This window comes from Mastigoproctus giganteus, chromosome 2, assembly GCF_048544385.1.
Source record: "Mastigoproctus giganteus isolate SK-2022 chromosome 2, ASM4854438v1, whole genome shotgun sequence".
Classification (NCBI taxonomy): Eukaryota; Metazoa; Arthropoda; class Arachnida; order Uropygi; family Thelyphonidae; genus Mastigoproctus; species Mastigoproctus giganteus.
The window spans coordinates 208,979,238-209,006,043 of record NC_143576.1 but is presented as its reverse complement, the minus strand read 5'-3'; the positions used below and the strand labels follow the sequence as shown (position 1 = coordinate 209,006,043).

The window sequence follows — 26,806 nt, the reverse complement described above, 5'->3', positions numbered from 1 at the left end:
ATCTGCACTGCTCAGAAAACATCATATCTGCCTGCACAATTACCCCCAGGTCCTTTTCATTCTCTACCACTGTCAGTGTAGTCAATGGTGAGCTATAGTGGGCTTGCATGGGCATGCGAGAGCCCATTGTTATTTTTTTGAAAATTTCCGAGCCCATTGTTGAGATGATCATTTATTTTACAAATGAAATCCTGAATGCAATTATTGAGTATCCAGAGCCAAAACTACGGTGGGGCGAGCGGGGACCCATCTCCATCATTTTAATGGTGCAATCGATCAGTTATGTATTTTAAAATTGCTTCATTTTTGATTTAATTACAGTCGGACCTCTGTTTAACCAACTTCTTTATAGTGAATTTTTTGATTCCCCTTGGTAATTAAATTTAAATAGTTTCCGTTGAACGAAGAAAATTTCCATGTAATGAACGGATTAGAAGAGACAACTGTGTATGCATTGTTCTCACCTCTGGCCTTTAGGACATTTAGGTAATTAGAAAGTGCAAATGAAGGGTGAAAGGGATTACCATTTCACAGTGGTAGTGGTGTCTGTAAAACCTCTGCAGTCATATACCGAGAAGTCACACTAGTCAATATGCTTTCCATAGTCAGAGGATTAAGAAGATTCTCGACACGGATTATAGCCTCTGGTCAACCTGTGTTGTGGTTCCCCTTTACTCCACAAGAAGTCATGTTTTTCAGAGAAGTGAACGATCCACGCCTTCCAGTAAATTTCTCCTGTCTAAGTTTACATGGTCACTGAACATCCATGTGATTCCGATATTTTGCACTGTATTCAAAGAACTAGTGAGAGTAGAAATGTAGAAGGGGGAGATTGAGGTAACTAAGATATTATATAAACTTTACGAAGATGAAATGTTGTCAATTTTGAAACTTTGTCGAGCCTTTCACTGTGTAAAAAACATTCTAAAATATAATGGCATACAGACAATAATAATAATAATAATAATAAAAAAATTGTATCACCAATCTCCAAAAAACTAGAATTAAGGATGATTGCTAAAGAACTTGATATGGAAACTATAAAGGTCGGTCGTGTGTTTGGGTCACAACGAGCAGCTTGTAGCTTGCGGATGGCAATTATGGGTTGGAGGAATCATCTCGCTTTGTGCAAACATTTTGAATCAAAAGTTAAATATTCCGGATTATTAAATCGACTTTTAAATTTGGAATTTCTTAACCATTTAGCACTAATGATCGACATCCTGCAGGAGCTCTTTTACCTTTCAGAAGCTCTACAGAATCACAATGGTAAAAGCATATAAATTAATTATCAGAACTATCAATGCTATTGCTAATTTGAAAAATTCTGAAGGAAATTATGAAGCTAAAATTGAGAGCAAGCATGTTGAAGTGGAAAGAATTTGAAGGAATCAAAATCGAAAGTAAAAAAATTACCCCGTGACAAGTTATTAATGCAACAGGGTGATTTTAAATTAAATAAAGAAAATAACGATACCATTGAAAGAAATTTTAAACATATGCTATCCAAAATCGTTGAATGTGAAAGAACTTTCGTCTCGGTTACAAGACAGTGAAAACTGAATAAGAAATTTAAGTTTTCTGATAAAATATGAAATAAAAATTAATGATTTTAAAGATTTTGTCGAAGACAGTTTATCTTTAAAATCGAGTGAAATTCCCTTTTCAATTAAGAAAGCCAGAAAATATATTTGAAACCATTGCGATTAGCAGTGCTGAAGCTGAGTTCAGCTTTCAGCGTATTGAATAATATCGTGACAATTAAACATTTTGCAGATTATGATGACCTTACATCTAAATGGAAAACATTTCTTCAATTTGATCTGGATCATTATGTCAAATCATTCCTCTGTAATTATCGCTCAGCTATTGAGCAAAGCAGAAGATCGACAACAAATATTAAGCTTGAGATACCATCATCAATATTATTAATAAATACAGAAAACAACAATGGACCCAACATTTATGACGTTTGACAATATAATCTTTCCCACAACAGATAATGACCTGTGCATGCATTGTGAAAGACTGCAGTTGTTTAGGCTACTAAATTTTCTTTTAACCCTTTCATCGATTATCCCGAGATCTCATTTTTAATTTTAAAAGTTATTTGGAACTATATGAAATATTTCGGGATACAATAATACTCGAAGCAAACAATAATACCTCCAAATTTACGATTGAAAAGTATTTTCTCAGGCATTTATCTGGCTAATTTTACATTAGCAAGATAAATCTTGAGATTTTTCAGGATTTTCTTATGCCTAGCAGCAGATGACTGGCTTTCATTTTACTTATATTTACTTATTGTACAGCAATGTCAGAACAGTAGCACATATTCTTATGTGCCACCAGTAAGCAAAATAAAATTTGCCATCCTGAATGCTGAATACTGATAAGCATTAACCAATTAGAAAACAATATCAAAAAATACTTCAGTGCCCTCTTGAACTGCAACCCATAAGCGACGCTTACCTCGCCTATCCAATGGCGTCAGCCGTGTGTCAGAATGTAGTTAGTTCACGATTATCGCTTGTGGCGGGAGGTTACTGCTTGTTTCCACTTTATTTTTTTAATTTATTTATATAATGAATAGTGAAGAGTGCTTTTCTGTTCCTTATTTTTAGCTCAAGCACTAATTTATTAAAAAAATCTGTATAATTTGCACACTTTTTGGCATACACGAGATAACTCAGGATAGCCCAAATGGGTTAATTACTCCCATGTATTTTCTACTAAAAAATTTATAAAAAACAAAAAAACTATACAATGAGTATTTTCATGATGCATACCTTTAAAATAAAATAAAAAATCAATCCGTTATGGCACATTTTCAGGAAAAAAATGTTCCAGGAAGGGGTTAAGCAGCATGTGGGGACAATATAAATGGAATAAAGTTTCATGTCAATGTTGCTCACAAATGACATTTCTAAGATTCTAAACACATTCACTAAATAGTAAATGTGTTTAGTGAATCATTCCCTTATTTTAATTCTTCATATACAAACTGTAAAACTCAGAAACTGGGTATTGCATTACTTATTATAGATAAGTCACTAATCTTGTTTATGAATAGCAATTAGACTATTTTATAACATAAATTTTTCCATGTCATTGGAGCATGGCAAACACTTATGGCTCAGAAGTAAACTGTGCACTATGCACAATCAGCTCAAGCACACTCCTTTGATGAATGGCTAATTTGAGAACTAAACAACCCCAGGGGCTCACATCTGTTGAGCATGGGCTTGGCACACAATAATAATAATAAATTGCACTTCACTCAAAACATCCAGAGCATTGCAAATAAATTGCCAACACACTTCAGAACTTCTTGCTACTAGAAGACTTCACATTTATCTGTCTAGCAGAAACCTGGTTAACCACAGACAAGCAACTAAACTTCCTTGGTGGAAACTTTGCTAACCCATTACGTCAAATGAGCATGCCCATAAATGTGGGGGTGGTGTGGTTATCCTTTCCCAGAAAAGTCTACACATCACAAATACCTTCAGAAGTGACTCTACCAACTTTGAAGGTGTGAGCATCACTTGTCACAATAATCTTTTAAGCATCCAAGTCTGCTTAATCTATCTACCCCCCAGAGCATAACAAAGAATCTAGAATTTGCATTGGTTAACTCGGAATTTAAAACAAAATCTCTACACTATCATCACAGGGGACTTTAATATGCCCCTCCCATGTGAACGGCCTCCATAGCTGAGTGGTCAGGAGTGGGAGTGCAGTAGCACACGCTCTTTGAGTAGACCAGGGTTCAAGCCCCTGACTGCTAAATATGGTCGATCTGCCAACCCGCACTGGACCAGCGTGGAAGATTAGGTTCATTTCCCTCAGCATGAATTGTTGGGGAGGCTTCCATCATGCAGTGGTTTGATAATAGCTGCAGTTTACCCACGGTATGCAGAGGCATATCCCCTCTGGCTTGCATGCTGTACAAGAGCCGATTGTAACTAGCAATCAATTGAATAAATAAATAAATAAATTTTGTGATTCTTGGATTCACTTATTTTCCTAAACATAGCCAAAAAACAGATGGTGATAGATAATGGATGGCTGGATTACAAAAGGCTAATCTGTACATCCCCTGCAGGGGATGTACAAATTAATTATAAATTAATTGATAATTAATACCTGCATGTAGATATCCCTTTGATGCATGGAAAAATATAAATATATTTATTTATAATAGGGAAATGTCTATAAGGCTACTTGCTATTAATGTTCTCAGGAATGAAGATGAATATTATGTGCCCTGATTCCTCGTTATCAGTTTCTTCTACTGCTGATCGCATTCCAAATGTAACTTATACAGTTGCAAGTGTGATGTGCTTACCTGTAATCAGAATTCTGTGGCGACTTTATGCTGTACGATTCTAGTTCCTTGAGTATGGTGTCACCTTCTTCCTCCAGGTGACGCAGCTGTTCGTCATGAAAAGTTTGATTAACATGCCTCTTTTGCTGTTCAATCATTTGGTGTGTAAGAACTGATGAAGAGGGCAGTCTACTACCTCTAAGATCTTCTAGTAAGGTAACTAGATGCCGTCCAGACAGACGACATCCATTAATGAAAGGTTCCAAAAACTAGAATTAGAATCAAAGTTACTGTAAGTTACTTCAATGAAAAATTACTTTGTTCACAAAATAATTATGAAACTAAATTTCATTTTGCAGAAATGTTTATTTATAATCCTAGTCCTAATTAAAAACCTAGTCATAAATATAGTAGAATGTTATCTGGAACAATTTGAAACACTGATCTTTCTTTTTTTAAAATTTTTTTTATTAATGATAGTACAGTAAGCATTGGTTATAATGATCACATTTGCAAATTGAATTTTGATACTAATATGTGAAAGATCCAGTTTACTACCCGTTTATAACAGATTGTACAAACAAAAAGCCCAATAAACTGAAAACTGCAAATTGTTATTATTGTTTAATGGTTGCGTCCTCTAGAATGCTTTAGAAAAATATCACAGAGACTACTGAGTTTTCTCGGATTTCAGATTAGTTTAGCTCCAATTTGGTAAGAATAATATCGGCCCGAAACTGTGCAATTTTTTTAGGGTAAAATGTGAATGAAAAGAAAATGCGTAGTTTTAACATTGCAACAAAAATCGGAAATTATTGATAGAATTAGAAAAGGTAGAAATTTAGGAAATCTCTCCAAAGAGTTTAATGTGAGGACTTCAACAATTTATGACATCAAGATGATTTCCAATGCTATAACAGAATTTGTGTTGATTTGGATAGGATCTAGCAGGAAATTGTGATGTCAAAACCTGAAAATGCCACTTTAGAGAGCACATTTAATTTGTGGTTTCTTCAGAAGCAATTTATGTGAACCAAGATCCAGGATCTGGCCCAATGTTGTTTGAAAAAGCACTAATCAAAAATTAAGAGGTAATGAAGAATTTAAGGCAAGCACAGGTTGCCTGAAAAACTTTAAACTGAGACACGATATACGTGAACTAGATATTCAAGGCGAGAAACTTTCTGCAGATGAATCGGCAGCAGTGTCCTTTAAAAGTAAATTTGCTTCAGTTATAGCAAATTACAAGAAAGAAAACATTTATAATGTTGATGAGATGGGCTTATTACAGAAAGCATTACCGAGAAAAACCCCAGCCACTAAAAGAGAAATGCCTGTACTAGGTTTTAAGATGAGAAAAGAGAGAGTTATAATTGCTATGTGTGCATATGCTACTGGGATGCACATATTGTCTGTACTCGTTATCGGTAAGTCGAAAAAACCGAGAGCATTTAAAAATATTTCTAATTTTCCTGTTTTGTATAAAAATCATAAAATGCCTGGATGGATGTTTCTGTTTTCTGAGATTGGTTTATAAATATTTTTTTATTTAATTAATCTTAATTTAATTTAATCGTAAGGTAAGATTACATTTATTTAAACTTACCTTATGTTTGATTATCTGGAAATTTGGCTATCCAGAAGAGGTCTGACATCAATTATTTTGGATAACCGATGCTCTACTGTATGTCAATAATTTTTTGATGATTGACTTTTAAAAAACAAATATCTTAGTCGAAGAACACCACCATTTAACATTCCATGACTCATGTGACCTCTAACAGCCACACAGTTTTTCCCTCTGAATTTGAGAGTGGGATCAAATACTGCATTTTCTAAATGAGGATGCAGTCTTCTGTTTTTGTTTCCATACAAGCTTAGTGTACATAGATGGTAAAAATATATGTTCCCTCATCAGTAGGGCAGGTAGATGAATTAATGAGGATTACTGTTGCATAGTGATCCTTAACTTATCCTAGCCATGTCATAGGCTCTCTCAAACTGGGTTCATTGCTTTGACTGTATGTTTGTGGACTTTGACTTGGGGGGGGGATTCAAGGATGCTAACAGCTAGCATCATATGGTTTTTTGATGAACACAAGGGTGCCTATTTGTAAATCTTGTGGGTTGGGGCAGAATTTACCATTGTCTCTAGGTAAGAACATTCTCCTTATTTGTAATACTGTACATTATTCTTACTAGTAACTAGTCATATCTGATTCAAAAATTATCTACACAGTTAGCAGCAGAACAGTTAGTGAGTAAATTTGCTCTCTTTTGTAATTATTACTTAGAACCAATAAGCAATGAATTTTTCTCAATATTTATGTGGTGAGAAGTGTTCAGTTAATGTATAATAAATCTTTAATGTATAATCAATACCCATGCATGACTTTCATACAAGAAATACTATTATTTCTTGTATGAGAGGTTTGTATAATATTATTATTATTATTTTTCACTAAAGCGACTAAGGTTATGAGGTATCAAAGTATTGTATAGGGTCAATTTTTCTTTTTATTGAATGAAAAATCAGATTTCCATGAGTAAATTGTACATGCTCAGGACAAAGATAAGTGAATCACAATTTGTTAACTAAGGAGTGAAATGTCCCTTATTTCTGCAAATATTTATAATTATAATATATTATGTACATCTTTATTCACATCTCCCTGTGCCACATGATACTATATCTACATGGGGTATCCATAATCAAATCCTGATTTCGATACTGAAATATACTGTTGTTATCACAGGTAGTGAATTATTAACTTCTTGCTTCAAGTTTGAATATATTTCTTATAAAGTTTGATTTTGTTTCTCTGTGTGTGTGTGTCTTTTGATTTCAGATTGATCATTATGGCTAAGAAATTAAATGCTGCTCAAAAAGAACAAACTGCTATATGGTATGAGATGTGACAGCCTGAACTGCAAGTCAAAGATGATGTGATAAGAAGGGTATGTCACTTTGGACCAAAAAACAGTTAAAATGTACCATCAAAGATGTAACAGTTATCAAGCATTCGGTGATACTTTGATGTAAGATCAATAAAACATACTACATTAGGGTCAACTGAATAAGCTGATTGGATATACTGCATATTCAAAAGTATCCCAAAGAAGTCAATCAGTAACAAAAGGGCATGGCATTAAATTCCAACAATTCTGAACGAGAAGGAATTGAAATAGAAAGTATGCAAATTCATCATCTTCAACATTGCTTCCCTACGGTTATAATGAGATGAAGTTTTGTGATAATTTCTTTCAATGGAGTTGACTGTCTATGTGTATTCAATAACATTATCTGGTGTGACAAGGCTGTGTTTATTCCATGTTCTGGTCTTGTCAACAAACATAACTACCATTAATGAAATGTAAACTGCTATTGATTCCCTTGAAATCTTTAACAGGACTATTTGAGAGAAGCCCAGAGATATCATTAATGAGTTCCAAAATTTCATTGACTCCTTTAACATTCCCAGTACCACCACTTATGGTTGCCAAAATTCTTGACATCACTGTTTATAAAAGATGCTAACTCCTGTTAACCCTCTGATTGCCTCCAAATATGCTTTTTACCCTGCTGTTTCCACTAATTCTAATAGTCTCTCGTTTTAGCAATTTATCACCTAGTCATGGACAATGATGATAGGAATGATATTGTCTACATGGACCCTCCAAATACATTTCACTTTGTTGTTCACAACTTCTTTCTTCATTAAAATGCCCTTCTTTATATGGTATTATTCAAGATGCCACTACTTCTCTTCTGAATATTATGATACCTCACAAATCATCAATGTAAAATTACAACCGACAATTTGTCATTGGATTTATTTTCTTTAAGAACTGCTGTCTGAATTTTTAGGTCTTTGGCCACTATTCTACTGTTTGTCATTTTCACTAATGAATTTTCTTTTCTATTAAATTGATTAAAAATTGATTACCCCCCCCTCTAAACTGATGACCTAGGTTCTTTAAGGTCACCAAACACTCATGAGACATCTCTAGTCTGCAAAATGCTCATTATATTGATTCATATGTGGGTTAATCAGCATCATTTTGACATCGATGTAAATAAATGTCATTATTTATCTACTGCAGATCACAAAAGAAGGCAAACCAGTTATTTACACACATTCACTAAAATCCTCTAAAAAATATTTTACGCACTCTGACCTTTGCATAACATATTCTCATGTCACATAAATCACCACATGAAGCAAAGTTGACAAGACACTGGGTTTCATTAAATGATATATAGTCTCCCTTCAGGATCCTATTCTTTTCAAAAACTTATATACTATTGCTTATTCTACTTCTGTTAGAATATGCCTTACAATTTGGTCTCATGCACACTCTATCCATATTGATCAAATTGAAAACATAGGAAAAAAAAAACATATAAGAATGCTACCTCAGGCTCAAAAATTTTAGTTACATACAGTTATGTGTTCCAACTCCATAACCTCCATAATAACCATAACCTCTTCTACCTTTTCTTTCAACTCTGATTACAAATGATTAAAGCCATTAAGCATTCATAACCATTGTCAATGTCACTGCAGTTTATAAGTTGTAATGACATTTGCCACTTTAATATTTGGTGAAAATGGAATAATTATTGAATTTACACCTTGTTTTTTTTAGCTCACTGCTCCTTTTTGCATTCATCATGCTTCTATATATGTTTGTAAAATATGTACATTTTTGGTTGTGAATACTGTCATATTTTCATATACTTCATATATTACAAAGGGTGTCTCACTTTATAATTCAAAATTTTTAATAAATCAAGAAATCCAAGAAATAATGACTGTAAGACCCAACTAAAGTTAGCCAAATTTTTTTTTAGTATAGAGCAACTCTGATCCATTTGTTTTTGTTATAGGGCACCCTTGATCCATTTGCTTTTGGTACAGGGCAACCCTGATTCAGTAAACCATTAAGGATGCTACCTCAAAAACCTCCATAATAGAAAATACTTTGAAATGTCAAAACTTTGCTGTTCCAAAAATTCAGCAATAGAACAACACTGATAAAATTATTTTATACAAAGGTGGTATCATTTCCATACTTGAATGAAATTCATAACTAGCTGGATGACCACTTTCTATACAACTGGACTGAGTGATGACGAGAACTGAAAAGAGAGGCTAGTCACAAATTCCTAATTTCATCCTATATGATTTCTTTTTTTTGAAGATGTGTTAAATTTATTTTCACTTTTTCTGTGACCATGCAATTAAAACAACATACTAGCATACTTCTGTGGCAAAGTTGTGATGTTTTAACTTAGTATTAGTAGTGGCAAGCTTATATAGCATCAGCCAAAAAAAAACACTGTACACCCCTTCCAATAGTTTGTCTAATGCTTCCTTGAATTTATTAAAATGCCTACTTCTACAACAATAGATGGAAGTTTGTTTCAACAATCAACTGTCCACTAGCTGGAGGCAAACTTCTACACATCTACCCTACAATCATCATTCCACTATTCGTATTTATGCCCCCTCATGTATGTAGTCTGAGAAAGAGGAAGAATGGTGTAAACATTGTGTTTGCTCAATCCAGTAGCCTTTAACTTCTGCAGTTTATTTTTTTTTTTATTTACTTATTTAGTTACCATATGTGGAGTAGTCAATTTTGTTATCCAGGTATAGCAAAGTGTTTCTTCCTAATGCTATACTGATACAAAAATAACAATGCAATCATAGATAAGGTTGTGAAAACAGATTCATCTTCATTTTCACCTTGACATACAAGTGCTAAAAAAAACAAAAAAAAAAAAAAACTGCACATAGAAGATTGGCAACAAAAGGTAATTTCTGGTATATATCAAAGTATGGTTGTATCAACACTTTTAACCCCTGGATGCAAATACCACTCTCATCTGCTACATGAAAAGGCTCCTAATAATACTATTTATTTTGCAACCTCAGAGAATTAGTACCTGATAACTGGAGGATTATGAGTCCTGATCCACAGACTGTTAAGGACTTATGTAGTCTATGCAATTGATTGATAAGGCAGTAGCCATTATCAATCAATTGCAGGATGGATGCCTCTTCAACAATTCATTCCTCCATAGCCAAGTGGTCAGGAGTGGGAGTGCAGTAGCAGATGCTCTTTGAGTAGACCAGGGTTCAAGCCCTTGACTGCTAAATACGGTCAATCTGCCAACCGACACTGGACCAGCATAGCAGATTATGCTCAACATGAATTGTTGAGGAGGCTTCCCTCCTGTAGTGGATTGATAATGGCTGCAGATATTTTTATTTTATTTTAACTGTGGGAAGTGCTTCTAGCCTTCTATCTTAACATCACCTTGCACCAAAGCAAAAATTATTACAGTAAAATGCTGGTACAATAATTGCCAGAGTAATGAAATATTCAATGTAACAATATCATTTCCCATCCCCTGAAAATTTATTATGTATCTTTATGTAAAAATGCTTAATTTTAATGAATATCACTGTGATGAAAATACCAGTTTAGAAAAATAAAAATTCATTCTGTTACAAAAAAATATAATCATTATAGCAAAAATTCATAAAATGGAAATCCGCACACAATACAATGTATACTTTTTGACCTTCAGTCTTCAGCATTGTTACAATGATTTACTAACTGGGTTGTCTGTTTGAGGTCAGTGGCTTTTGATCTGTCCACCTTCCTAAAGTTTTACTTGAATAATTTTTAAAGTGAAGGGGTTATTTTTAGAGAGTTATATACTTAATGTTTGTTTGTTTGTTATTTGATTTTTAGGAGCATTAGCAACTAAGGCCATATTGCTCCGGAAATATGCGGTGGTCATTCCCTGACCTTTCCGCATCCTCCGTATTTGGTGGTGATGGGCTCGAACCCCGGTCTAATCAAGAAGCATGTGCTACGCACTGCTGCTCCTTCCCACCTGGCTATGGAGGCTCGCCTATATACTTAATGATTGATGGTAGATAAGGTGATAGCATTGAGATGATTTTTGTTTATAGTTTTCTGAGAAGCATATCAAGTGACAGTTGCATTTATTAGTTTATAAATTCAAATCAGAAGGCATTCACATTTATAATGTTTTTTTTTTTTTTCCAGGCAGAATTAATAAAAGTTTTGTTTTGTTGAAAATAACAAATGAAAAAAAAAAAAAAACAATATTTTTAAAAAAATTTATTAAAAATATTAAATTGCATTTAATAAGTTTCATTATAATTATTATATATAAACTTATTCTTCTGAAATTTCAGCTATAAAATGTTGGACTATTGAGGATTAAATTATGCTTTCTAGGAGTCTATGGTGTAATAGAATAACCTTGCAATTTAAAAAGACATTACCTTAACAAACACTGACATAGATAAATGCTTACCTTTCGGAAACTCATCCATTCTTGATGGTCATAACTGAAAGTCCCACTGAATTCAGAGGGAAGTTCTTTTCGAATAATGAATTCATGTAACTGATTCTCAGTGGTGACAATTTTATACTGAAAGAAATGAGTGAGATATGGGATAAAGCAAAAGGTGTATTTAAGAGAATATGAAAGATAATAATTTGAATCTAATGTGCTATAAACTGTACTAGGTGCGGCACAAGGCTGTGCAAAGGTACTTGGGGGCCCGGATGCAAAAGGAGTTAAGGGGCCTCGTTTATTTATGTTGAGACTTTGATGGCTCCTTCAATTGGGAACCTTGGTGTGGTGCATCCAATGAACCCCCATTTGCATGGCCCTGAACTGTGGCACGTGAGAATTTCTCATAAAACTATTTGTTTTATGCAGGTACTGTACCTCAAAAAAGAATTAGATTTTCAATTTAAAGCTGTCATACATAAGCTAGAAATATCTTCACAATATAGATATGAAAAATTAATAGACTAATATAAAATATGAAATATACTTAAATAAACAGCCCAGTAGGATATGAAATAAAGAGATTAAAATCATAAAAGATGAGAAAGCTTCCAACTAACTCTAGCCTAAGCATATTACCAGAATTAATATTAACATTGTCCTGCTTCAAGAATAACATTACTCACTATTACCAATATAAATACCTATTTCATCATTAATAAAAGCAAAAAAAAAAGTTATATATATATATATATATATATATATATATATATATATATATTTTTTTTTTTAAGTATAGGCACCCTTCAATTACACTCTCATTAAAGTGATATAAACCTAAATATGTATAGTTGGATTATTATTATTGTTGTTGCTCTTCTCTGCACCTGTTAGAACAGGTGCAGAGAAGAGCAATAAAAGTATTCAAGGACACAAAAGGGCATTCCTACCATAACAGACTTCAGTCTGCAAATTGCAATGCCTGGAAACTAGGTACCTGTGAGGTGACCTGAGTGAAGTGTTGAAGGCATTAAATGCATTGAATACACTAAATGCTGATGGCATCCTCACATCATTCTCAGACAACATATATTATTATTAGCCATATGGTGCAGGGAAGCCTGAAGCTTTTGCTGCACCAGCCAAAAAAAAAAAAAAAAAAAACCCTGGAAGAGAAAGAGAACAAGAGTCTGAAGTAAAAGAGAAGAATGATGATATCCAATTAAGGACCCTGGGTATGTCTAGCCCATACTCACCAGATGTGAGCCTCTGGGGTACATAAACTGAAAAGGGGATGTTTCCAGGACAGATGTGTGAAAATTTATTTTCAGCCAGAGAGTAATTTATTATTGGAATAATCCATCAATAAATTACTGATGGATTATTCCAACAGTAATTTAATAAAATTTAATATATGTAATTTAATTCAATAAATTAAATTTCATTTATTAAATGGGTTAATTTAATAAATGTAAAGAAGGATTAGCCAAGTTGTTAGAGCGACAGATGAGGAGGGTAGTTCTTTTTTGTGCTGACCAGGCTAGCCAGGTGGGTAAAGTACCTGCCTGGCAACCCAAAGGTCATGGGTTCGAATCCCACCTCAGGCTTGCATCAGAGTAAAATGCAAAAACTTTGGGAGGTGCATTATGGCCACAGAAGCTGATGCACTAACAACTAACAAAAAAAAAAAAAAAAAAGTTCTTTTTTGTAGCTAATGCAGTATAAGCTTGTTTCCTTGCACCATTTGCCACTATTAATACTAATAATTTCAATATCAGCAATGAATCTTCATGCATTAATAATCTCCAGATATGGAGATAAATGAACCACTAGGTGGCAGTGATTATAGTGTACAGTATAATGTGGGATTTAGTTAAAAGATATAACTACTGTCAAGAGTAAAGGAAAGGGATTTTTCTTTCATAAAGGTGACTATAATGGTCTCAGAGAATTTTAATTTTTTTTTTTTTTTGGTGGGACTACCTGTTAATGTTACCAATGGAAAATATTCTGTGCAATAACTGTAAAGGCTACTAAGCTTTTCATACCAACTAAGAGATACTGTACATTGTTTAGACATAAACATGTCAGATGAACTGATGAGACTAGTAGAAATGCGGAAAATTGTATGGAGTGAATATAAATTATCAAGAGACACAAAAACCTACAGTAGGTATAAAATCAGTCTGCAATCAATTCACCACAGATGTTAGGCAAGCTAAGGCAGATTACAAGAAGTCATTGGTTTAGAATGTGAAGAAAAGTAGCAAAGAATTCTTTGCTTATTTTAATGCTAGAAGGATGAACTACATCTATCCAAATATGAATGCACAACTATTGATGATCTTATTCAGATCACTGACAAACTGAATAAATATTTTCACTATATTTACACATGAAGTTTTTAGGGATGGAGATACCAGAAGTATACCAAGTTATAACTGGGAGCTAAATGGTTTTATGATAACTGAGAGGTAAGTGGAAGAGGAATTGTTGAAGCTAAAGATCAATAAGGTGCCTAGGGGAGATGTGATCCATCCAATTATACTGAGAGGCAGCAAAAGAGGTATGCAAACTTTTAGCCATAATTATGAAAGCTTCCTTGGATTCATGGGACATCCCTACAGACTATAAATGTGCAAATGTCTCTCCTATTCACAAATGGGCATCAAAGGGAAAAGTGAGTAATTACAGAACTGTAAGCTTGACTACTGTTCCAGAAAAAATAACGAGTCAGTGGTTAAACAAATGTTGTAGGATCATCTTGATAGGAATGGAATTATACAGAAATCGCAGCATGGATTTGTTAAGTGGAGATTCTGTCTGATAAATCTGATTAGCTACTATGACAGTAACAAAGGAATTAGATACAAAAAAATCATTTTAACACCATGTACTTAGATTTCATTAAAGATTTTGATATTGTACAAATTGTAGCAATCTAGTATCAGGGGAAGTTCCTGCTGTTGATAAAGGGATTATTGAGTGATAGAAGACAGAGAGTTGTAATTAATGGGCACTACTTTTCTTGGACTAATGTTATTAGTGGAGTTTCTCAGGGTTCAATGTGGTGGCCCTTTATTGTTTTCAATATTTATTAACAATACTGATGAAGGCATATCAGGCTTAATGTCTATATTTGCAGATGATACAAAAGTTTGCAAGGTGGTTAATGATAAAAATCAGGGTATACTATGTCAACAAGACCTAGAAAAATTAAATAGTTAGATTTACTTTAAAAAAGTACTTTAAACAAATATAAAACACTGTTCAAAGAGAGAACAAAAAAACTTATGAAAGTTTCAGAAAAAAATTTCTTAAAAAAAATTACATTCAATATTTTGTAATCACTCTTCTTGATCTGTTTTTGTCAGATTTTCTAGATCTGGTCAAGATAACTTAGCCCTTAAATAATTTCTGTGACAATTAATTTAATTAAAATTAAAATTTTAAAATCATTTTCACAAGGACCTTTCAGATGGTTCTCAAAATGAATATCACACCTTCACCATTTAACATATTTTTGAAATATGTCTCTTTTAAATTCTACCCTGTACTTGAGCACAGGGTGCAGCTGCAGTTGACAACCCTACCATCAATGAATATCATTGTCATGGCATTTATGTCAATGCCATGCTTGGTATCAACATCTGCTTGGCGACATCTACAAAAGGGCATCCATATGAGAAATGACTGAATATGTAGGTGACAGTGGTTAGCAACTAGACACCTTAGAGCAGACCTGATTGAGGCTGATAAAGCTCTAAGAGGGAACCATAAAATAAATGAAGGCAAAATTTTCACGAGGGGTGGACTGACCTGTATCCCTGCTGTGATCACTGTCAGAACCAACAGCAAATTTTGATCACCAGCTAATAGTCATGACATGATTCAAATAGGTGCAAAATTGTTGGAAGCTGCCAGTCCACAGCTGATTTTCACTGTTAGAAGTGATTCTACAACCAGTGGCCCAAAACTAAAATTATGGAGAAAGAGGTTCAGACTGGATTGGCAGATATTATCTTTTATCCAGTGAGGTAATTACTAGAATAAGTTACCCCTGTGGATATTTTAAGCTGACAGCTTGGAGAAATTCTAAGGTCAGATGGGCAGTTACCAACATGAGGAGGGAAACACATATGACGTTTATTTTTGTGTTTTATACATTTGTATACATTTTTTATTTTTATCATTTATTTAGCATTAATCTTTTTTTTTTTTTTTTTTGGTTGGTGCAACAAAAGCCTGTGTCTTCATTGCACTATATAAATAATACTTATACTTGTCATAATATATGGTATATGCACATCCAAAACAAACTGATATTTAACATAGCAGCTGTTTTGTTCGTAGAATTTTTTTCTTTTTAACTTTCTAAAATAAGGTTTTTTGGGCTGGCAATACTAGCTGTCATCTGCAGAAAAGATGCCAGGCCTACCAATCTGCTGAAAATCTGTAACACATGATATTCATCTATTAAACAATGCAGATTTCTCCTTCAGCACATCAGATTTACCCTTCAGCAACACATATTTTCCTATACTGCTGCTTCATTCTTCAATAGATTTTTGATACTTTTACTCCTTTCAAACAAATTATTAAATGCTACTTGATGTTGGTGTAATCTTGTAAAAGAGATGTGATCTTCACAAATAAACTGTGCATGCCACAGGCAGATGCATACTCCATTCTTTATTACTATATAGAAGGTGTGCAAATACCACAATTAACCTTTCACAATATTTGCATGTACATTAATGCTAGGAGCATGGTAAATAAATCTGAAGTACTGGTGTCAAGTTATCAAATGCAGACATTGTGGGAATGCTAGGAGCATAGTAAATAAATCTGAAGTACTGGTGTCAAGTTATCAAATGCAGACATTGTGGGGTTTATCAGCCAAATTCAGAATTTGAACATGGGGAGTACAATACGTACAGAGGGTCGGGAGGGGAGGAAAAGTTATCCTCTTAGTTAAGAAGCACATAAAATCAAAGTTAATGCATCCAGTGGACATGGGCGGATAAGCAACAAGAGAAAACAATACTTCTGATGTGATTATCGGCAGCAACCCCTCACGCATTAAGAATCTGCAGATCTGCTAGGAGTGATCACAGTGTACTGATATGGGATTTACTTAAAGGTGTAACTACTGTCAAGGGCAAAGGGAAGAGCTTTTGCTTTTGTAAAGATAACTACAATGGTATCAGATAACTGATGAAGTCACTAACAACAAATTCTAAATGGAAAGTATTCAGTGAAGTAATCATAGCCACTATTAGGCTTTTTAAACCAACTAAGTCACACAGCTAAAAGCTTAGACTTAAATGGATGTCAGATGAACTGATGAGCTTGTGGCAGAGAAGAAATATGCATGAGATGCATATAAATTATCAGGTGATACTTTACAGTAGATGTAAACTAGTCTGTAATCAAGTCCCAAAGGAGGCTATGCAACTAAGGCAGATTACAAGAAATCTCTAGCAAAGAAACACAGCAAAAACTTCTTTACTTATGAAAACACTAAAAGGAAGGAATGGATCACATTGATCCACTGGAGACTATACACCTGCAAGATAATCTGATTGAGGTGTACAAGACCTTGAATGGTTTGAGCAAGACTGGTTTGAGCAGGCTCAATGCTGATGGGATACTCCCTCTTGCTCAGATTACAAACCCAAGGGGGCATTAACTCAAATTGAGGAAAGACAGTTGTAGAATAGATGTGCAGAAATTTTCATTTAGCCAGCAGGTAGTTAATTGCTAGAACAAACTTCCATTTGTCATTGTGGCTTAATAAATTCAAGGAAGAAGTGGACAAACCTTTGGAGCAAATGGATGGGTGAAATGGCTAATCCCTCCCCCCACTAATATGAATATAGTACCTGACAGTTATCCAAAATTAACATAACAACTGTCAGGTACTATATTCATATTAGTGGGGGGAGGGATTAGCTGTGCATAATTGTGCAGTCAGATGTGAAGTTCTCTGATCAGCATGGGCGTCCCTAGCCATGCCAATTCTCTGCATATGTTGCTCTGCTCATTTTTTGATAAAAATGATATACAGGAATTATATCATTTTTGTTAATAATATACAGGAATTTTTCCAGCAGGGATAAGAAGATGATTATCCCATTGTATAAGAAAATGGTCAGGCCACATCTTGAATACTGCATACAGGTCTTGGAGGCCATATTTTGGGAAGGATGTGGAACTGTTGGAATGGGTGCAAGAAGAACAATGAGATTAGCGAGAGAAACAAAGGGTACTCTTACCATGAAAGGCTTCAGTTCTGCAAATTGCAGCATCTGGAGACTAGACACCTGCAAGGAGGACAGATTCGAGTGTATAAGACTTTGAGTGGATTGAGTAAACTCAATACTGATGGGATCCTTCCTCTTGCTCAGACCACACACATGAGAGGGCATAAATTCAAACTGAGGAAGAATGGGTGCAGTGTAGATGAGCCCTGCAACCATCCTTCAGAAATTTGCCTTTAGTCAGTGAATGGTTGGCTGTTGGAACAAATGTAAGGTGCAAATGCATCTGATTCTGTTAAGGTGGCTAGTGGATAATTTGAATAAATTCAAGGAAGAACTAGACAAACTGTTAGAAGGGATGGACAGATGATGTGGGAAGTGTTGGCCTCTCTCTCTCTTTGGTTGATGTTGTATAAGCTTTTCTTGCATCATTTGCCATTATATTAATACATATACTAATACTAATAACTGAAAAAATACATTTTATCAATAATTAAACATAAAACAGAGCATCTAATTTCTTAGTGGGCACATCAACCATTGGGCGAGAAACATGTTTATATACATTTTGCTGAAACTAAAACTATCACAATGATGAAGAAGGTGAAAACAGTTGCCTCTTGCATTTGCATATTTCTGACAAGTTCTTTCTATCAAAAATTCCAAGCAAACAATTATTCACTTCCAAAATAGTTCAAATAAAACTTTCCCAATATTTAGGAAGGTACTGAAAGTGTCAACCATTAACCTCTAACTGATAATTAATGTGCAATTGAAATTTCTGAAGGTCCTGATAGACCCTAATAGATCCAGGATCTGATAGATCCTTGCACAGGATCCATCAGATTCTGTGCAAGTATGCCAGGTTTAAGTGACAATGATTAAATTTGAGCAGCCTGCTCTAAAAAAATTAAGTTTAAATCTTGTGCACCTTCTGGCCTCCCACGTGAATCAATTTGCTACTGAACGTTTAAAATACTGAACTGATGGGTGCCTATTTCTCAGCCAATGGAGGAAAAATAAATCCCAAAATATATGTGGGTTATAACAAGTATTGCAAATAAATGGCATATCGTGAGGCTGTAACTATAGATTGACCTACTGTTGCACAAATAAGTAGCACTTCCTGCAGAGTTACAATATGAGAAAGAAATGGAATTAAACAGAAGGATTAGTATGCCACTGATACATATATATATATATGAGTGCACAAGTACAAAACCTACCGTATTTCCTCATGTATAAGATGCACCTTTTTTTTTCGAAAAATTTGTGGTCTAAAAACTGGGTGCGTCTTATACAGTGGTTGTAGATTTTTTACTTGCATTTCCCGCTTTTTTGCACTTGTTGTCTTTGCGCTCATTGTTTCGCACTTGTTACCGGTATATTAGGTTACGTTTTGCCATGTTCTGCCCAGAAATGGCTCAGAAAAGATTTTTGTACAGTGCTGAATTCAGGTTAAAAGTGATCCAGTTTGCAAAAGTGAATGGAAATCGTGCTGCTGAATGTAAGTTTGGTCCTCCTCCAACTGAGAAAACAATCCGAGACTGGCTACGGGAAGAAGAAATCCTACTGAAAACGCCACAGCAGAAGAAGGCTATGAGAGGCAAGTCAGCAAAATGGCCTGATTTAGAGAGGGAATTGAAGATATGGATTGAAGAGCAAAGGGCAATTGGAATTCCTGTGTCCACAAAGATGGTTCAGCATGAGGCAAGAAGAATTGCTGATGAAAAAGAAGTTACTGATTTCAAAGGAGGACACAATTGGTGCTTCAGGTTCGTGAAACGGAATGGACTAAGCATGCGTACACGCACCAGACTTGCCCAAAAGATGCCTGAAAACTATGAGTAGAAGGTCCTTGAATTTCATCGTTTTGTCATTCAATGTCGGAAGACACATCAGTTTGAGTTGGGACAGATTGCAAATATGGACGAAGTCCCCCTTCAATTTGATGTCCCAAGTACCAGAACTGTTGATAAGAAGGGGGTGAAAACTGTAACTGTGAAGACAAGTGGACATGAAAAGAGCCATTATACAGTTGTTATAGCTTGTTGTGCCGACGGAACCAAGCTGCCTCCTATGCTGATTTTCAAACACAAAACAATGCCAAAAGAAGACATTCCTCGAGGAGTGATTGTCCACGTTCATGACAAGGGTTGGATGGATCAGGATGGGATGAAGATCTGGTTTGAGAAAGTTTGGAGCAGGAGACCAGGTGGGCTCTTACACAAACCTGCCCTATTGGTGCTTGATCAGTTCAGGGCACACATAACAAAAATACAAAGAAGATTGCTGTAGAGCAAAAAACAAAACTTGCCGTCATACCTTGACATCCCAGCTCCAACCACTTGATGTCAGCATTAACAAACCCTTCAAAGCTGCCATGAGAGACGAATGGAACCAATGGATGAAGTCTTCTGGGGACAATTTGACACTAGCAGGAAGAGTGAAGAAACCAACTATAGGAGAAGTTTGTACCTGGGTGAAAAGATCCTGGAATAATATCAAGATTGAGATCGTTGTCAAGTCATTTAAGAAATGTGGCATTTCAAATGCCATAGATGGAACTGAGGACGAGGCAATACATGAAGACAGTGATACATCATCAGACACAGATGAGGACAAGCTAATGGATGGTAGTTTTGACAGTGATGAGTTGTATGAATTTTATGATGAATAAAACTTGAGTTCAATAACTTTATGTAATACATTTTTTTTCAAATTTCGGGCCCCAAAATTAAGGTGCGTCTTATACATGGGGAAATAAGGTAAGTGGTAATAGCAGTAGTTGAAATAAAAGGCTAAAATGAATACTTTTATAGAAGAGGTTGGATTCTGAATATCTGGCTCAAATATGAATAGTTTTACTACTTTTGAGAAACATTGTCCAGATCAAAAAACTTCCTCCTACTCAAATATCTGACACACCTGATGGTTATGGCCCATACTTTAAAAAAAAAAAAAAAAAACTTCTATAAATACATTAGCAGTCACTTCCTCTTCCAACAAATTACACAAAACGAACATAACATTTTCTGTCCTATATTGCATGTGTATTCGTATTAGCCACCTCTATGAGAAACACAGACACTGTGAATAATAATCTTAGGTGATATCACTTCATCCAATTTAAAAAAGTGTAATGCCAAACCAGAAATTTAATTAGGAAACAGTGGATATGAATTCTAATTTTTGTGTCAGTTGCTTTATCTCTCTTACAGCAGTGGCTAATATTAACGAAGGATCCAATATTGCATCAGAAAAATTACATTCAGTTCCAAATAAGTGGTTTAAAAATACAACTACAGAAAATTTATCAAAATGTTGATGTATAATTTGTAGCATGATTAATGTCAGTTCCAATAAACCATTAATAGCCCTTTAAAGGATTTGTTTAAAACTATATTATTCATTTCTTGAGTAAACTTCTCATTTTGAGTATCCCTTGGCTTAATAAATGCAAAAAAAAAAAAAAAAAAAATCCATCTATAAAGGATTTGAGAAAGTTACTTATCTTAATCAGCATATAAACATTTTTTCTCATGAAATTTAGGACTAAATATATACCTTCACTCTGGATGTAGGAAATGGGTTTGAACTCTGTACTTGTTCATCATTTCGATACCACAGAACAACCATACTGATAGAGTTTGGAATGTTTGCCTGAGGAAAAACAAAATAAAAATACTGAAGGACAGATAATTTCTAAATGAATATTTAAGTTCTCTTCCAAACATGAGTAAAATCTAATTTAATTAATAACAAATCTGCATACTCACAATGGGAATATCAAACAGAAGTAAAATCTGATGGCTTAATTAACTACAAAATGGTTGAACATTTTCCATTGTTTACTCCTTCATGAACCATGTGTTCACTGCTATTTGCTCTTCAATGCTATATATCAACTAGTCTGCAATGTTCAAATTTGTCTTGACAATAACTCAGAATCCACAAAATGGAGCATAACAATGCCACAGGACAACATACTGTGGCACTGTGAGAGAAAGTCACCTATGTCATCTGCTCTGCATTTGGTCTCATTTTGTTGTTTCTCTGATCTTCATATATTTTGTCTTTGCATTTATAAGATGTTTATAAATCTAACAATCATGATTTTGTATTCTTTTCCTTCTCAACTGTCTGCTGTTGTGTTTAACATAATTAGGAATCTACTATTTGCATTGTTCAATTCATAGAGACTGTAGAGATAGAAAGAAAGCTTATATGTTTGCAAGGAGGGCTCATTTCTTCCACTGTTCCACCTAATAGATATTTTGACTACTAACTCCTTTGATTTTTACTTTGTTAGTACAATACTTAATAAAAATTCAGGTCTAAAGCCTCATACTATGGGAAAATTTACAGACATGTAAGTTAGTGCAAAAGTAGCATGTCTATATGCAGTAAATTAACTGAAGTTATTACAGTGGTATCATTTCATTACATCTCATATTGTGAATACCTTCACACAGAGTTTCCTATCTGGTTATACTTTGTAATGCTTCCCTAGTAGAGAAGACTATTGTTACTTATTGTTGGTATCCACCGAGAATGAGTAACAATAGTCTTTTCTGTTGGGTAAGTGTTACTTATTCGAAGTATAACCAGATAGGCAACTTGTTGTGAAGATATTCATAATATGAGGTGTAATGAAACGATGCCACTATAATAACTTCAGTTAATTTACTGCATACAGACATGATGCATTTGCACCAACTTTATATAGTTGTTAGTACAAATGCTTTATATAGCATTTGCACTAACAAATTCAGGGCTTGAATATGGCTTACTAAATATGAAGATCTTTTCCTCTTTTTCTTTTTTTTTAATACTCATAATTTGCTCTTTGTATAATTTCAAACCCCTTTTTGTAGTTGCAGTTTATTGTCCTTTTCCTTTGAGGCATTACTTATTGGTTAGTAGGAGTTGTCTCTAATGTAGATAAAAACTGTGTGAGCAGAAAATTAAAATTTTCACATAATTTCAAGTTTTAAAATTATAATATCATTATTATTATTTTAATTTCAATAATAATATTAAAATTTTAATCAGGCATTATTTTAATAATGCCTAATTGAATTTGTATAATAATCTTAAAAGATCTTAAAATCCTTCTGAAGGATAAATGTGAGGAATGTCTCTCTTTTCTTACCATGCTGGGGATAGTGCAAGGTTAGATAGGATCAAGTTTTGAAAATCCGATCTAACCCTTTTGTTTTAAATTCTAAGCACACATTACCTCCAACTATTTTGCTCTTTCAGGTCAAATTGTTATGATGAAATGTTATTTAACTCTTCTTTTTCAAATCCAATGATACAAAATGCAAAAATGAATAACTGCAAATACAATAATATCTACACAATGAAAGACAATGAAAGTCATTATGTGGATTTTTTTATTAGACTTAATAAAATAATTTAACAAAGAATGCATAACAAGATAAACCCCTGTGACAATATGGCAATAATTCATGCATCAAAACTATAAAGTTACAAATATGTCATATTTGTAACTTCATAGTGTAACTTCAAAACCAAACAGTGCATGCTATACAAGGTGCCACTGCAATTTACTTAATGTTTACAGGAGCAAATGCTCAAAGTTGGCCATTCTGCATCATGCAGCTTGATATATAAAGTTATTTGTCTGTGTTGCAACATATCAGGGTATATATAGCTCGGACACAGCATGGTTTTGTTAAAGGGAAGTCTTGCCTGACCAATTTGATTGGATACTATGATGCAGTCACAAAAGAACTGGATGCAGGGAATAACTTTGATATTATATACTTGGATCTTAGAAAGGCTTTTGATACTGTTGCACATGGAAGACTGCTGCACAAATTGGAGCAGTGTGGCACTGGAGGCAAATTGCTGCTATGGATAAAGGGGTGGTTGAGGGGGAGAAGACAGAGAGTGATAATCAATGGACACTGCTCATCGTGGACTAATGTTATTAGTGGAGTCCCTCAGGGTTCAGTGTTGGGTCCATTATTGTTTTCTGTATTTATAAATGATACTGATGATGGGATATCAAGCTTAATGTCCAAGTTTGTTGATGATGGTATATCAAGCTTAATGTCCAAGTTTGTTGATGATGGTATATCAAGCTTAATGTCCAAGTTTGTTGATGATGGTATATCAAGCTTAATGTCCAAGTTTGCAGACGATAACAAAGGTTGGCAGGGTTGTCAAGGATACTACTGACACTATGCTGCTGCAACAGGATCTGGAAAGGTTGAGCAGATTTGCTGAGAGGTGGCAAATGAAGTTTAACATTGACAAATGTAAAGTACTACATATGGGAAACAGCAACCCCAGAGCAACTTATCAACTCTGTGGTACTACACTGACAGTGGTAGAGAATGAAAGGGACCTGGGGGTAGTTGTTCAGGCAGATATGAAGTTCTCTGAGCAGTGCAGATGGGCTGCAAGAGTAGCTCATGGTGTATTGTCAATGATTAGCATTAGCATTAGCATTAGTAGAGGCATATGATGCAAGAAAGCAAGCTTATTCAGCATCAGCCAAAAAAAAAAAAAAAAAAAACTCCACTCCCATTTCACCCCTCCGTTCGTTCGAAATACCTGTCCAGTTGAGCTTTAAATTTGTTTAGGCTATCAACTTCAACAACAAGTGATGGAAGTCGGTTCCACCAACCAACCACCCGCTGGCCAAAGGCAAATTTCCGCACATCTATCCGACATCCGTCCTTCCTCAATTTGAATTTATGCCCTCTGAGGTGATTATTCTGAGCAAGATGAAGAATCCCATTGGCATTGAGCATGCTCAAACCATTCAAAGCCTTATACACCTCTATCAGATCACCTCGCCGGTGCCTAGTCTCCAGACTCTGTAATTTGCAAAACTTAAGCCTTTCTTCGTAAGAGCAACCCTTTGTTCCATTCACTAATCTTGTTGCCCTTCTCTGTACCCGTTCCAGCAGCTCTACATCCTTCTTGAAATGAGGCCTCCAGACCTGTATACAGTACTCAAGATGTGGCCTAACCATTGCCTTATACAAGGGAATAATCACCTCCTTATCCCTGCTAGAAAAATTCCTGTATATCATTGACAAGACACCATGAGCTACTCTTGCAGCTCGTCTGCACTGCTCAGAGAACTTCATATCTGCCTGCACAATTACCCCCAGGTCCTTTTCATTCTCTACCACTGTCAGTGTAGTACCGCAGAGTTGATACGTTGCTCTGGGGTTACTGTTTCCCATATGTAGTACTTTACATTTGTCAATGTTAAACTTCATTTGCCACCTTTCAGCCCATCTGTTCAACCTTTCCAGATCCTGTTGCAGCAGCATAGCGTCAGTAGTGTCCTTAACGACCCTGCCAACCTTTGTATCATCTGCAAACTTGGACATTAAACTTGATATCCCATCATCAATATCATTCATAAATACCGAAAACAACAACGGACCCAACACTGAACCTTGAGGAACTCCACTAATAACATTAGTCCACGTTGAGCAGTGTCCATTGATTACCACTCTCTGTCTTCTGCCACTCAACCATCCCCTTATCCATAGCAGCAATTTGCCTCCAATGCCACACTGCTCCAATTTGTGCAGCAGTCTTCCATGTGCAACAGTATCAAAAGCCTTTCTAAGATCCAAATATATAATATCAAAGTTATTCCCTGCATCCAGTTCTTTTGTGACTACATCATAGTATCCAATCAAATTGGTCAGGCAAGACCTGCCCTTAACAAAACCATGCTGCGTCTGAGCTATAACTGAATTCTTGTCTAGATGTTCCTGCAGTGTTTCTTTAACCAGTGCCTCCATTAATTTACCTGGAACAGAAGTTAAACTAACAGGTCTATAATTACTTGTGTCAGCCTTTGATCCTCCTTTGTGAATTGGGGTTACATTTGCACATCTCCAGTCTATGGGTACCTCCCCTGAGTCCAAAGAAGCTCTCATAATTATGGCTAGGGGTTTGCATACTTCCTTTGCTGCCTCCTTTAATATAACTGGATAGATCCCATCCACCCCAGGTGCCTTTTTTATGTTTATCCTCAACAATCTCTCCTCCACTTTCCTCTCAGTTATTACAAAATCATCCAGCTCACTGCCAATGTTTACTTTACCTACATCATTCTCCTTCCTGAATAACCCCTCATGCGTGAATGTAGATGCAAAATACTCGTTTAGATTGTTAGCCACCTGAGCAGGATCCTCAACTGTTGAACCATCAATAACCATCAATATGATATATAGGAATTTTTCTAGCAGGGATAAGGAGGTGATTATTCCCTTGTATAAGGCAATATACACCTTGTATAAGGTGTGGTCAGGCCACACCTAGAGTACTGTATACAGGCCTGGAGGCCTCATTTCAAGAAGGATGTAGAGCTGCTGGAACGAGTACAGAGAAGGGCAACAAGGTTAGTGAATGGAACAAAGGGGTGCTCTTACGAAGAAAGGCTTAAGTTTTGAAAATTACAGTGTCTGGAGACTAGGCACCAGCGAGGTGATCTCATAGAGGTGTATAAAGCCTTGAATGGTTTGAGCATGCTCAATGCTGATGGGATTCTTCCTCTTGCTCAGAATAATCACCTGAGGGGGCATAAATTCAAATTGAGGAAAGACAGATGTAGGATAGACATGCGGAAATTTGCCTTTAGCGAGCGGGTGGTTGGTTTGTGGAACAGACTTCCATCCCTTGTCGTGGAAGTTGATAGCCTAAATAAGTTTAAGGCTCAGCTGGACAGGTATTTTGAACAAACAGAGGGGTGAAGTGGAAGTGGGTTTTTTTTTTTTTTTTTTTTTTGGCTGATGCTGCATAAGCTTGCTTTCTTGCATCAAATGCCTCTACTAATGCTAATGCTAATATAGTGACTATCAT

General features: G+C 35.1%; 1 protein-coding gene across 3 annotated transcripts in view; it reads right to left on the bottom strand.

Moving 5' to 3' along the window:
• LOC150090018 (pleckstrin homology domain-containing family G member 4B-like) overlaps window positions 1-26,806 on the bottom strand; it is a 1,014,666-nt gene that overhangs the window by 226,976 nt on the left and 760,884 nt on the right. For all 3 annotated transcript variants that reach the window (XM_090389713.1, XM_090389714.1, XM_090389715.1), the window contains 3 exons: window positions 21,509-21,604; window positions 11,697-11,813; window positions 4,355-4,602 (listed from right to left, as the gene is read on the bottom strand). In XM_090389713.1, coding sequence (XP_090245839.1) covers window positions 4,355-4,602; window positions 11,697-11,813; window positions 21,509-21,604 — 461 coding nt within the window. The remainder of the gene's footprint in view (window positions 1-4,354; window positions 4,603-11,696; window positions 11,814-21,508; window positions 21,605-26,806) is intronic.